The 15546-nt window shown below is 29.6% G+C and overlaps 2 protein-coding genes across 3 annotated transcripts; both read right to left on the reverse strand.

Moving 5' to 3' along the window:
• Positions 1 to 716: 716 nt before the first annotated feature.
• Positions 717 to 2619, reverse strand: LOC121120205 (uncharacterized). Of its 2 annotated transcripts, none has more exons than XM_040715050.2 (7): positions 2524 to 2619; positions 2402 to 2464; positions 1627 to 2079; positions 1417 to 1521; positions 1252 to 1353; positions 1052 to 1171; positions 717 to 903 (listed from the first exon to the last, which is right to left on the reverse strand). In XM_040715050.2, the coding sequence occupies exons 1-7, from the start codon at positions 2576 to 2578 to the stop codon at positions 785 to 787; spliced, it is 1017 nt and encodes a 338-aa protein (XP_040570984.1). In that variant the 5' UTR covers positions 2579 to 2619; the 3' UTR covers positions 717 to 784. The 2 variants fall into 2 exon arrangements, with proteins under 2 accessions (XP_040570984.1, XP_040570983.1); XM_040715049.2 differs by having other exon boundaries at positions 1417 to 1527; positions 2524 to 2618.
• A 1034-nt stretch (positions 2620 to 3653) lies between these two features.
• LOC121120882 (uncharacterized) lies at positions 3654 to 14338 on the reverse strand. Its single transcript, XM_040715783.2, has 3 exons — positions 14292 to 14338; positions 4292 to 4351; positions 3654 to 4227 (listed from the first exon to the last, which is right to left on the reverse strand). The coding sequence occupies exons 2-3, from the start codon at positions 4308 to 4310 to the stop codon at positions 3686 to 3688; spliced, it is 561 nt and encodes a 186-aa protein (XP_040571717.1). The 5' UTR covers positions 4311 to 4351; positions 14292 to 14338; the 3' UTR covers positions 3654 to 3685.
• Positions 14339 to 15546: the final 1208 nt, after the last annotated feature.

Below are 15546 nucleotides of genomic sequence, written 5' to 3' on the forward strand. Positions count from 1 at the left end.
GTGTATCTAGGACTCTAAAGGTATACATCCATTGGATCTCAAGCCAAGTTATGAGAACCATAACAAGTGACTTATAAGTTATAGGCTCTTTCAACAAATTTTTGTGTGTATTTTTTTAATATGTTACAATAATATTTGAAGATGTAACTACATTTCCAATAATTGTACTTTGTGAGTGTTAAATTCCATCAATTAACTAATTTATTGAATACATGTACATATATACATATTAAATTACTGTAGAACGTTTGTTAGTTTTACTGCAGGGGAAATCTCAAAAATTTTATCTTAAGTTTTTTCACATCTAAAAGAGTCTACACCAAACCATGAGTTCACAAGCATTAATGGTTGATTTCGAAAAGGCAATATTAAATGCATTCAATGAAACTTTCCCAACTTCTGACATCACTGGTTATCTATTTCATATAGCTAAAAATTTGTATTGGGACTTTGTAGATCTGGGCTTAAAAGTTAGATATCTAACCAATTCAAATTTTAATAATAAAACCAAGGGATTAAAGATGTGCATTTAAAACTGCAGATTTTACGGATTGTGTTGGGATTGAGATAAATGACGAGAAAAAGGTTCCTAGGGAAACACTCAGCCTTATTGAGGTTCATTTGTCAGAAAAACGAAATATTAAAAGCAATATATTTGTTCAATCCTAGACTATAATTAAATTATAAAATTAAACAAATATAAAATAAACAATTCGTAAATTTTAGATCACAAACTATGTTTATTTCCGTTTGAGAAACAATATGTTTTAGTTACAACTTTTTTTTAACATGAATTACATGTTTTAGCGCAGATAATGTTTAGTACATTATATTCATGATGTCCACAATATCCAGCTTTTCCTAAGCAAAATTCCTTGCTTGCCTGATCAGAGCATTCAAATTCTAAATACAAATTAATAATTCGAATTGTTAATAAGCAAATGACAATTTGTTATAAATGAATAATTATTAACTCATACTAATCTTCAAATGAATAATATATCCTTTGAAATATACTTATTGAAGAAAAAACAAAAAATATAAAACTTACCACATTTTTCACAAGTTTTGCTACATGCTTTAGCAATAAAATCACTTTTGCAAAAATTAAAATCTATTTTACTCATATATTCGCAAACACCAGGATACATATTATCTCGACATTTTACATCTGAAAGTATTGTTATTTTTCATAGTATCATTATTAAGTTAAATATTTATTTTGAAAGATTATAATTTGTAAGTACTCACCACATACTCCGCAAGTATTTTTGCATTCTTGTGCTATATTGTCCATAAAACAATAATCATACTCTTTGATGTAATCACAATCATATCTACTATCAGAACATGCTTCAGAAAATAGAAATGCATATAATTATTTGCTAGGAAAATAGTAATAGGAACATAACATACAATCACATCCCCCACATGTCTTTTGACATTGACTTTGGTATGCTTTTTCATTACAGGAATATATCATTGATAAGCACAGTGGCCCTAATAAATCCTCGCAAGAATCTAAATCTTTTTTTGTAAAAGTAATTATAACAAAAATATATCCAACACAGACTGAATACAAATTTAAAAAAGTTGAGCTAAGGTATTCAAATCGTAATTTAATACCTTGTTGTTTGGTTGTAGTTATATTAGTGGAAGTAGTTGTAGCTGTAGAAATGGTTGTTGATTGTTCTGTTGTTGTTGGTGTTTCCTCATAAGTCGTTGGTGTCGATTCTGTAGTTGTAGTCGTACTTTCAGCAATGGTTGTTGTAGGTTCTGTGATCGTTGTTGTTTGTTCTGTAGTCGTTGTAGTTGGCTCTGTGGTCGTTGTTGCCGGTTCTGTGGTCGATGTTGTTTCAGCACCAGTTGTAGATGAACTAAAACAACCAACATTTGATGATTTTGTATTTGTTATAAGTTCTTCATCAGTGGTCTTTGTAGTCTCTTGAGATGAAATACTTGAACTGTTACTCTTAATAATCGTTGTTTTTCCTTCATTTGTTGAATCTTTGCTTGTAGTAATAGTTGATTCTTCCTCAGAAATTGGATATTCAGAAGTTAAGGTGTCATCATTGTTTGCTTCATTGACTTTTAAGTAAATAAAAGATATTTAATCAAAGTCATGATTAAATTATTTTGAGCATTGTATCAATGGGATACAATATAGAAAATTGAAATACCTCGGATTATTTGTAAATTTAAAAGTTTGTGAAAAAAATTAATATTTAAAATTTGGAAAGTTAGTTAAATAGAACTGACATTTAGTTATGTTAAGTAGAATGACACAAAAAATCTGTCCTAATACTATGAAACAAATAATGGTATGTTTCATATAAAAATTAAGTACTAATGGGAATTTGTAAAATAGCTTATAAAAAAATAGTTAGAAAGAAAATCTTACCATTCTTATCCAGAAACAAAGCTCTGGATTCATTAGGATTATTCAACACTGTGTTAACTATTCCTTAAAAAATAGTGCTTTAGTGAGAAAAATGTATTTGCTATTTTAATTATATGACTTACTGGCATTTTCCAATGATAAAATCAATATTAAAACAATTCCTTTTGACAGGCTCATTTTTCAAGATCTTTGATACAATTGAAAGTTTTGTGCCGTGAGAATCATACTTATAATTAGAATATGAACAAGTGAATTCAGAATTGTATTTGTTATTGACACAAAAAAATGCATCATATATTTACATAGCTTTGAAATAAGATGAGTTTATTTTTGCCACTGAAGAGTTTTTTATAAAAATTAGTTATTAGTAGATGCAAAATAAATTGATCTGTAAAACAATTTTTTATAATATTTTGTATGGGGATAAATTACTTAAATATCTTTAATTTGTTCATCTTTTTAAAGGTTTTTTTATTTTTTTTAAATTCAGTTGCAAATATTGTTCATCTATGAACATTTAAAACTCCTCATTATTAATCATTTGTTATCCTCACAAGCACGTACGAACAAAAGTTAAACAAATGATTAAAAAAATGATATGGCAATAAAGATCCACTCAAATTGACGTGTGGGTGAGTTAACATATCTTGTACCGTTATATTATGATACGTAACGATGTAAATCATGTAAATTTTTTAGCGGGCCCAGTTTTTTTGTAATTGGTACTCTGAAGAATGAATTTTCTTTTCCTCAGCAATTGTCATTATTATTTAATTCCGGAGTAGTGTCCCACTTCTGAGATTAAATAGTGAGTCTCATCCTGCCTGTCCCTATTATTGGTCCTTTCAAATTCTCGAAATTTAAAATTTTGCTTCTAGATAACAGTATTTGGACAGATCAAAAGCACAGAAAAAGTTTGTCAGAAGGGAGGCCATGAAATGATTTCATGATTGAAGACATACCCGTTTTATATAACGCTTACTGATTATTTTGTATTTATTTTCTTCAATTTTTACCTTTGCGTGATTATTTTTGTACTTATTATGGGAGCAATTGAAATTAATGCAGCTAATTTAGGAATAAGATAAATCCTTTTTAAGCAATATTATAAGTTGAAACTCCAGTAATCATTTTTTTAATTCATAATAAGACTCATACCTTGTAAGAGTGTTTATTTATTATATTTAAACAAATTTTCATCCCTAAAAATTCTTTAAAGTATTTGGAGGATTCAAAAAAATATTTAGATAGGTAAATTAATTCTTTGTTTTATTGATCACTATTTTACAAATCTTGAAATGGAGTATTGTGAGATGGATGGAAATCTCTCATAATCCTGGAAAATTCCGCATCTCCACGGAGAATCCTCGAAAATCCATGTGGGCTTCTTAAAATCCTAACATAGCCAGGAGTTCTCAATATCCTAGAAAATCCAGTTTGTCCTCGTAGAATCCTTGCAAACTCCATAGGATCTCTTTGAATACGAGCAAATCCGTTCATATCATCTGATTTCTTAACAATCCGTGAATATCCAGGATCTCGTGCAATTCTAGAAAAGGCTGAGTCTTTTCTTAGAATGCGGGAAAAACCTTCTGGCTCTCGTAGGATTCGAGAAAATCCCTGAGCTCTTGTAAAACGATTTAAAACATTTTTGTTGCTCTTTACATTTTCCAATTCCTGATTTTCACTGTCGTCATAAACATATTGGTTATTTGTTTCAAATTGATCTTTATCATTGGTCGCAGCAAGGATTTGATCATCTCCACAAATGATTCTTATTTGTACAAAACTAAGCAAGATTCCAAATATCAAAATTCCATAGTATCCTTTAAAACACATTTATCAGAATCCAAATGTAAATGAATAATAATATAATTAATTGTTGCTTACCACAGTATGAGTGATTCATTCTTCAGATTATATGAAAGTATAATTTTTTGAAACCTCTGACTGATGTAGGATACAGATAAATAAGAAATGAATTAATAAGTAAATGTTGATAGTCGCATGATATTTATCAATACGAAAAAAGATTACAGTATTATTCAATATTTCACAACTACATACAGAAAGGATTTTGTATCCCTACCACAATTATTTCTCCTATAGAATCCATTTTTAGATGAGTTAAATCCTTATTAAAATAATGATATCACCATATTTTTAAAATTACATAATAGATTGGTGAATGAAATATTAATAAAAATGTATATATAAGTATTATGGAATTATTTTTAATCTGACCTAATTAAAGACTATAGAATAATTACTTTTACACAAATTACTCTGTCAATAGATACTAGTGTTGTTCAGTATACCAATTTTAAACTGCCACTGGAGCATTGACGCATTTAAAACAACACTAAAGTAAATTTATATTGGGGCTGGGATTTGTAGTACCATTACGTCATAAAATACTGGCCCATCAATGCAGTCAAAAATAAAAAAAAGATGAGTATAAATTGTCTTTTATAAGTATGTGCTAGCCAAAATAAAAATACTACACATTTATTTTCTACTTTTAGTTTTAAAAGTATCAATTAGTACTGAAATATTAATATCAATTTTGGTACCGAAACCGAGTCGGAAGTATTGGTATTCTGGCATCATTAATAAGTGTTTAGTTATAATCAGTGATATATTTAGATTTGTCTTCAAGCCTGTGATAATAGTATCATACTTAGTACAATAGTTATTTTAAGTACAGGGCTTTCAAGTGTAACAAATTCAGTCCTAAATACACATATTTTCGACTATTCAGATGCCTGGGATATCTAATCCTTTCATAAATCGAGGGAGAGACAGTTTGATAAAAATGGTACCAAATATTCTATGCTACAAATATCTTTTTATTTTAGATATTCGACTAGGGTGTGAGTTAATGACCCTTTGTCCTCTTATTCCCGTGCTTAAATCAGTCGCCCCATATCTTTAATATAAGTTGTGTAATCCTGCAGAATAGGTTCTTTGTCACCATATTATTAATAGAGTGGAGTAGCTTGTAATGAAAAAAAAAAAAAAAAAAAAAACACTTGGAAAAGGTGAGAGCGAGACATATGTTGAATTAAGACCTTTGTTATATCATCTACCTGTAATATGATTTCGGGCGGGAAAATGAATTATCTTCAAGATTTAAATTATATTTAAATTCATATATGTACATTTATTTTATTATTCATTTTTCTAAAAAAATACTTCAAAGATAGACAATAATGCATGCTTCAGAGGGAGGAGTTAAGACCACGAAGACCAATTAAATAATGAACAGAAAAGAGAAAGAGCTCACGCTATAACCATTTTTCTACCATAACCATAACCGGATTCTGGCCAAAAAAGTGAGCTGGGAGACCATGCATTCAAAAGAGTGCAGAAGCTCCTATCACTTCAGCTCCTGTGACTGGGACCATCCCGGGGGTATGGTGCATGCAGTATTCAAGCCCTTTCCAGAGAGACTTCTGGCTTTGGTCAAGACTAAGGGAGGCCATTTTGAAATAAAGTTATGTCACATTTTTTTGGAACAGTCTCTAACTTTCTTCAAATATTTAATACGTTTGGGATAAGTCCTTAACAAATTGAGGCAAATACTGGGATCGACTTTCGCCTACTCTTCTTGACAGAATCTCCAAAGGTTATCGAGATTTGTTGAAGGTTTTTCCATACTGTTTTTTTCCAATGTAGTCCGTAGATTCTCTATAACTTTAGATCAGGATTTTGGACTGCCTTCTTCATGGCGCCATCAATTTTTGTGAAGTTCTCAAGTTCTATTACGAGAAAAACAAGCCCAAATCATGATGATTCCAACACTGTTTTTCACTGTTGGATAGTGTTTTTGAGGTTGAAGGCTTGACCTTTCTGTTACCAAATGTGCTGATGCTTCTTGTGGCCAAACAACTCCACCTTTTGTCTCATCTGATAACAGCATAGTGCGCAAGAAGTTAAGCTCATCATACTTCAGCATGGCCTTTATGTGCCTACTCTTGAGGAATGAAGTCTTTCTTGGCAAACAACTCAAGAACCCATTCTTGTGCACAATCCTTTTCACAGTTGATCGTCCATCCAAAGTTCTTGTTGCTTTCAACCCTTGCTGGATGGATTTGAGAGTTGTTGTTAAATTCTTGGCAACTTCTCAGAGTGCATATCTCACTTGGGTTGAACTCATGTTAGTCTTCCTCCCATGTCGAGGGAGATTTTTGACGTGGCGTGGCCAGTTCTTTTAAATTTGGTGATGATGCCTTGGACCGGGGATTTTGGGATAGTTAACTTGATGGAAATGTCTTTATAGCTGTCACCTTGATTATGGTAATTGACTACAAGCTAGCGGATGTCCTCACTGTACTCATTATTCTTGATCATGTTGAGTATTGAATAAGATTGAAGCAAGAAATTGGCTCATTACACTTTCATTACTCAGAAGGTAGTTCAAGGAAATTTTTGATATATCGATTACTTTATCGAAGTCTTTTAATTTTTTAGACCCTCACCTTGATAAAAAAACCAGAAAATGTGTTTTTTATCTTTTTGGAAGGGTATGAATACTTTTAAAACAAGGAAAAAATAATTTTAAGTCTTAAAAAATATTTTATATAAGAAGTTGATATTTTTATTCGATAAATAGTAATTATTATCGAAAATATTACTGAAAAGACAATTAAAACAACTGCTAAAAATTTATAATATAGATATGACGATTATTAAAAGGGTAAGAATACTTTTGGTGTATAATTATATGCAAATGATGTAATTAGTATTATCATTAGTATTTCGATAAACATTTTACAGATTTTTCCGTGGACCGTGTATATGGCAATTTTTCATCACAAAAGAAGCCGAACAAAAGGCCAAAATCAGTTGGTAGTTAGTCAATTCTGAGTCAATTTTTCTGAGCTATTATTACTTCATAATTGTTTAGAATTGCACTGATGCTAGCAAAATTTAATTTGATCAATCCATGCTGAGAACACTGATTAGGTGAAAATATAAAGAACAATCGACAGCTGACGACAAAATACGCATGTTTGTTTTAGTGAAATTATAGAATTGATGATGCCTCTTGAATTATTATTTAATTTAAAAAAATCTGATAAAATAAATAAAAATTTATAAATTATGTCACCGCGTAAATCTATCAGTAGGGAATAGCTTAATGCCAACATTTAAAAAAAGTGTAAAAATGAAGATAATTAATTGATAATAATAAATAATTCCTCATATCCAAAATATGTACATTTCTTAAGTACAAAACATCTCAGGACATAAGCCTGATAATAAATAATTTGAAATAAATATGAAATCTTTTTGTGACACTTTTTGTATGAATTTAAGCGGACAACATATGTATTAGGTATAAATAGAGATTTGTACATTAGTGTAAGTAGGTTGAAAATTAAAGTTTGAAAATGAATAACGGGTAGTATTGGAGAATTTTTAATACTGAAAAATACTATTAAATTTAGTGTTCTAAGAATTTCTTAATCATTCTTCATCCTCTCCCCCTTTCAGTGTTTTTTCGGTACTTCAGTCCTACAGTCTTAGCTATCTTTTATATTCTTCCCTCCGAGATAGGATTGAATAATATGAAAACGAAGAAAAAAATGAATGATAGTTAGAATGTAAAATAATAATTTATAACTACACACCTCCTCCTTTCAAAGAAACAAGTATCTTGTTTCTTTGAAAGAGGTTGTGTTTACCAGCTGAAAGAACATAGTAATTAACTCTGGCATTTTAGCTTTTATGGTTATTTTTAAGACCAATAAGGACCAGTCCTAGGACTTACAAGTTTGATTAAGATCGGACTGATAGGTCTGCAATTTTTTTTTAGACCGATCCAACACTAACTACATGCCAAATATTAGAGGTTCCCATACTCAGTCGAAACATTATTTTGTATATTTTTAAATATTTTTTATCTATGCATCCCACTACGTAACAAGTTCAGGTCTTGGAACACCTGCCAGTTATAAACCCCATTCTTATTTAATCTGTAGAACATGAAAATGACCATTGAAACCTTCAACTGCAATATTTTGGCCTTTCCAGTCTTTTTAAAAATAATCATGTTTGTAGAGTATAATTATACTCTACAAACATGATTATTTTTTACACTATGCAACAAAATGAAGGTCATTGAGCGCCTGCAGGCTGAACCCCACATTTATTATTGTCATTTAAGCTGTAGAACACGAATATGACTATTAAAACTTTCAAAGAATGTAGGTCACTAATGTGAAAAATATTTAGAGGTAGCTTAAGGACCTTCAACTTTTGAAATTGGACTCATTTTTTAGACAAATGGGTTCTGAGGTGCAACATTTACATTGACCGGGTTAATTATATCTGAGGATAAATAATTCTAACAACACATTTTATAAAATACAGAAATTTATATAGATAAAAAAAAACCCTAAATATTTTTTTAGTACTTTTGTCTAAAAACTACCTCTTACCCATTTGAGGCTAAGGATAACATTGGCCTAAAAAATATAAATGTATTATTTTACTATTACTAACTATCATATCAAAAAGCTGTGTTTATTTCAGCAGAAAAAGCTAAAGCCATGAACCCGAATATTCATCAACTTGCTCATAATAGAAACACAATTAACCCAAAACGAACAGAGTTACGATGGCCATTTCGATTAATTAGAGGGAAATAACATTGAAACCTTACAATTGATATATTTTATAAACAAATTTGATCTAAGATAATAATAAAATGTCTTACCACTAGATTTACGTCAACTTAGCATAATAAGTAAACATCATAAATGCCAAGGTTGAAATAGTTGAATGTAAGTATCTTACATCATTAGAGTTACATACTTATGATTATATTTTTGTCTTGTTTTTTACTTGAGTGAGATAAATACAATAAACAACAAAAGTTTAGTTTAGATAATATTTAAATGCAATTTATGTTTGTACTGATGGACTTAATTTTTTTTGATGATGTAAAGAGTCAAATTTTTTCTTTCTAAATGTTAAAGTATATTACAAAGATCTTAAGAGTATTAATGTCAACTGTATGTACAATATATTTTTAGAGATTTTGGCTAGTTTCTATGACATATTTAACAGAGTGGGTGATTCGGATTTGTATCTTTTCCCCTTATAAATTTACTTAATGTTGATTCGTTTAATTCAAATTAACTCTTGTTAACCTGCGAACCATTTCCCACAGATATTAAATGAAATATCAATTAGCTGTTTCTTATTTTGTTGAAATGTCCGGGTCGCCAAGTCTAACTCTGTTCCTTAAGATAAAAAATACAATTGGTAAAGTTTGAGCAAAACTGAACAATGTTTAAACATCTCAAAGTTTTGAAAATTACCAATTTTTTCAAAAGAAAAACTGTCTTCTTTCTCGATTATTTTAAAAACAGTTCACAGTTTTACTATTTCTTAATTTTTTCAAGATGACTGAATTTACTATAAGAAATATTATGTTGCTCTGAGAAAGTTAAATATATTTATATAGAAAAATTAAAATGCACAATAATTGAAAACTAATGCATACATAACGTATTGCGTGCAATGTTTTTATATTTTCCCTATTTTTCAATACAAAACATCATGAATTTCATGTTATATTTTTATTTTGTTTGTTAAATTGTGAAACTCTTAGAGTGACAAATAGTTCTTTCTGCTTAAAAAATACAATTGGTAAATTGTATGTCAAATTGAGCTTTGTTTAGAGGTAGCTCAACGGCTTTAGAAATTGATAAAAAAAAGATTATGAAACTCAATTATTATCGATAATCTATATTTATTACTTTTTTCACATATATATTATTTTTCAAGTCCGGCTACATCTTTTAATGCTCTCCATGCGACTTGATTTAGGAATTGAAGCTCCAATTCTTCAGTTATTAATGATCCACTGTATTATATAATGAGTGCCACTCCTCTGTATGAATGGTCATTGATAACTTTAAAAGGATCAACTATTCCAAGGAGTTTCTATAATCACAGTTACTTGGCTTTAATTTTGGATCATCTTTTAAAAACTTTTCTGGGGGTTTCAGCATCTGAATGATATTGCTTTTATTTTTGTCATCTTATTTTTATGGATAAATTTTTCCTTTGAATTTTGGTATTTATTTTTTTATATTTTGGATTTCAAAGAATATTTTCTTTTTAGATGCCAAATTGACTCGACCATCAAATAGAGTCAAACCAAGATGCTCTTCATATAAACATCATAAATGTTTAGTTTTTGAGATGTCCTTTTTGAAATTAAAGCATTGATTTTGAAATAACTATTTCTTAAAATTCAAATAATTAAATGCATCATCTGAGATTGTAGGAACAGAAGTCTATGTTTTCAAATATATTTTCACGATACAAATAGAAATATTCTGCAATCTATTTGATGAATCCTGGATACATTTTTTAAATTCAAAATGATGATACACGCAAAATTAAAAAGCCATTCCTGATGAAATCAATTTACTTGCAGTCAATTTGGTAATAAATACGCTGTTATGATATAACTTTCTTTGAGATCCTGTTGGCTTTTCTATGGTGTCTGTCTTTGCTCTATGAATAATTGAATAAACTATGATGCTACTTACATTTTCATTTTTTAAAAGTATTTTTACTTTATATCTTTGTTCAATTTAACACCTGTGGTAATTAACCTGTAAGGAAACTACAGAGTATTGCATAGTATTATTTGTTACTAAATATTCATCAACTATTTTAGTTAATAAAGGTGGTACGAGGACAGCTTTATACCAAATTGATTTAAAATGTAAACAAGAGTACTTCAGATGTGTATATGAGCAATGATGCTTCATAGAGGGGGGATTTGAAATTTGGGACACCTCTGAGAACCATTAAATGGTATTAATTTAACATCCCAAAATTAAGGTACGAAACAACCAAAACAAAGATTCTTTTTTTGCTGGAGGAAAATCAAACACATTACACGCACACCATTCTAGATGTATTATTTTTATCTTGGACTACTTTGCATATTCATTCACATTATAAATATTTTAATCTCGGAATAGTACAAATAGTTTTTAAAGTAAATTCAATGTTATAAGAAAAATTATAAAGCATAAAAAGCTGTATCGTGAATCGTTTTTACGATAATTGGGAAAGAAGTAATTAATTTTGTAAAAATTGGCAATTTTCAAAACTTTGAAGTCGTTGAGCTACCTCTAAAAATTGTTCAATTTTATACCCAAGGACTCGAACATATCAATAAAAAACAAAATAAGAAACACCCTATTTGGAAGAATAAGCCAAGGACAACTGATTTTGGGGCTTTTTCTTTTGTTTCCTTTGAGAAAAAAGGTTGTTAGACATGTAGAATAAAGGTAACAACCTGAACAATCAAACTACAACTATAGACACAACTTGCCTTTAAATTGCACAAGACTTCTTTATTATTATTTTATCTAGCAACCTTTTCTTAAAAACAAAACAGATTTTATTTTTGTATAACGATTCATTTATCTGAAATTTAAATTCAATATAAATATTTTAGGAGCGACTGAGCTAAAAACCTAAGCACACTGAGTTCAAGAGAATACCTTTTACTGAGTGTATTGTCCTCAAGCCATCATTAAACTACGACTCGAACTCCAACAAAAGAGACTCATTACTCAACTTCGAACATAAAGACCCCATACATGGCTGCATGGGTAAAAAATGAATACCATTACTATGTAACCCGATATATTGAATAGTTAATCACTCAATTGCGATTCTCATCAATAATTATATTGCAAATTTGTGAAAAACTATTTCTGTTTTCAAAACTAAAAGATGTAAAGTCATTCTTTATCCTGAGAAAATAAATTGATAAAAATTGCAATTCAATCCGTCACATTTTCTTAAGCCAAGAAAAAATAAAAAATAATTATCGATGTTTACTTTCACTTTTTGAAAGAATATTTACTTATATTTTAAGTATTGCATACATTTAAACAGTACAGACCAGTTATATATTGTACACGCTTCTTTTCTTCAAATTGTTCCTTAAAAGGAAATAAACTGAGATACAACAAGTACTTAATCCTTTGTTAAATATGATAATATATAACTCAACATAGCGATAGTCATAAAATATTTATCGTACTGCTTAAAAGTTTTTGTTTAATTGTTATTTCTGTTCCCCTTCTGCTCTTAAAAAACGTAATTTAGTGAATATTTCAATCATGCATTCATACTTTAAAAAAGGTAAAAAAGTTCCCATAAATCATAACTTTCATTTTACTCCAATTCCCTTCCTTTTATTTTATTATCGGGTCAATATGAGTTTAAAATCTATTGATATGATCTATATTTTAAGTCACATATTAGTTTGGAGATAAAGTACTTTCATATTTTCCGCTTTATTTTAAAGCTTTATAAGAAGTGCTACAATCTTCTGATTTAGGCCAAATGTGTCCCTGTCTGTTTGATAACTTGTTCTCAACGAGCATATAACTTCATAATACTCTATTCGTAGAACCTCTTGTCCATATTTGCTAAAAACTTGGACAACCAATTTTCACAGGCCTCTATTGATGCCAAATTTTTACCACAAAGCCCAATGACCATGCACAGGAACAGGTGATAACCACTTGGTCCCAGGTCTGGAGTGTAAAAGTGTAGGGTGGATGCATAAGATCTTCCTATCTGAGCTCCCAAAGTTTCTGCCGTGTCATCAAAGATGTGTGCAGTCTAGTGTTGTCTTCATGAAACACGATTCCTTTCCTATTCGAGTTTTTTTTTTTGTATTCAGCCAAAAATGGTTCGAAACAGTTATATTATCGATGTTCAGCGGTGCTTCGACTACTAACAGACGGTCTACCTATCTCAATATTTTCTATGATTTTATTGACATTTTCGATGACAGTATGTGGGGCATCATTTACCTCCACCAGAACAGAAGGAAATCGCTCAAACTACTTTTGTTCAACACGAACTGAAGAGTATTAACCCCGTATCCATAGCAAATTTTCTTGGTCGCTTTCAACGCGTTTTGACCTTTCAGGTAGTAAAAAGGTAAGATATGGCGAATTTATTCCTCTGAGACCTCCATACTCGATGCAAGATAACTTATGACTGAACTGTTCAAGCACAATACTGTCCGTAAAATGTTTTTAGTATACACTCATACCTTTACAACGTTTTATCGTATGATCCGATGTGAACAATAATGAGCAAGATATACTTAGTAAAAAAATGGCGGATAATACGAAATTACTTTTCCCCCTACCTTATATAAGCAATATTTACAAAGTTACTTTAAAAAAATGGGCTTTCTTATCCTTAGTGAACTACTGTCAATAAAATTGTATAAAACTAAAAATAGTTTAAACACAATGCAGGGCTTTTAAGTTTTTTAATTAGCTCAGCGTTTTTTAATCCTAAACGTAAAGTAATCAATATTATTATGCTATTATTTAATTGGGATTACTCCCGTATTCTTCGACAAATCATATTCAGTTTTTATCAATAAGTTACTATGATTGGTCTTTTTGGATATGCCTCAAGATGCACTTAAAGGAACAAAAATTCATTCTAACAATAAATTAATTAAGGATTGGCAAATTCTCTTTGAAAGAGATCGTCAACAAATTAACTATCATAAATCAAATTTAGTATTTAAAGTATGGTTAACCTTCTTGTACAGATATATGTTTATAAAATATTAAAATACTTATGGCGTCACCAATAAATTGGATGTATTTTCCTTTATCTAATAATCCAAGATTTTTTTTTGCGTTTACTAATGAAATATATAAGAATTATAATTCCATTTTGTAAGCAAATTTTAGAAGAAAAAAACGCGATAAAAACAATTTAGGACCATATGTGGCTTCTTATCTTTAATTAAGATACCTTTTTTTTCTAATTGTACACAGATTAACTTTGCAAATTGAGCACTCACCTGATTTTCAATCTTACCAAGATGACTCTCCGAAAAGAATTAAGTATGTATATTGGAAAGGCAGTTGTATTTATATAGTGAACGAAAGGCTCAATAAAAAAGGATTTGAATGTGATTTGACTACCCAATGGAGATATGGAACTTATTAGTATTTGTTTTTTTATATGCATAGAATTCAAAAATAGTTTTTTCCCTTCCTTTTTGATGTTGAAGGAAATCGTGATAAATATATTAGATATAAAGAACCAATATTAACTAATATTTGATTGAATGATACAAGTTATTCATTGCGTGTCCTTATTTGTATATACTCGGTACTTGAATATTAAATTGAGCTTTTGATTATAAAAATGATTATAGAAAGGAGAATATTTATTTATTGTCGTTGATATATGGCTGCCCTTTTTTTGTTCATCACTTGAACTCTCTGTTACTTCCCCTCAAGTCTTACCGCTTCTTTCAAATTTATAACATTTATTTTTGCAATATAAAACTTTATTCCTATAAGTTTTTGTTAAATATAATACTATAAACTTTTTTTAACAAATGAATTTTTTTTTTTAATATTCGATTTTATATTTGTGTACTCAGAACTGTCTAAAATAATATTTAGAGAAAAAATATTAAATTTTGTAAACTTTAGGGGAAAGATTATTTGTGAACTAATAAATTATTATCAAACAAAACCCGTTCTATACAGAATAAGACATCTCAAACTTATAGTCCGAGAGCCAGCCACGTAAGATTTTACCCTATAAAGTATAGAAGGTTTAATCACCTGAAATTACTTATATCAACTTGAACATTGACTTTTTTTCGTCAGCCTGACCCCCTACTGAAAATAGCCTGTGGACGGTTTATAAGACACCATTGTGTTATTATTATGGTAGGACATCAAAATAACCAAGAATGACATAAAAATTCCGTCGGAAACAAAACCTCCCCCCCAAAAAAAAAAAAAGAGTACCCCCAATAACCGTACAAATTTACATTTGTTTTCACCCCATAAGGTTCATGGACAAAACTTACATCAGTGTATAGTACCTTGTAAGAACATCATTAAACACCAAGACTCACAAAAAAATGTTTCCAACGGAATTTTTTTTGTCAGTCTTGGTTTTTTATGATGTCCTGACATAGTACTAACAAATTTGTGCAAGTTTTGTCATTGTACCTTATGGTGTCAAATAAACCTTGAGGAGGCTATTTTTAAGGGGGTCTGGAGGTCAGACTCTTTGAAATCTTAATAATTTGT

This window comes from Lepeophtheirus salmonis, chromosome 6, assembly GCF_016086655.4.
Source record: "Lepeophtheirus salmonis chromosome 6, UVic_Lsal_1.4, whole genome shotgun sequence".
NCBI lineage: Eukaryota > Metazoa > Arthropoda > Copepoda > Siphonostomatoida > Caligidae > Lepeophtheirus > Lepeophtheirus salmonis.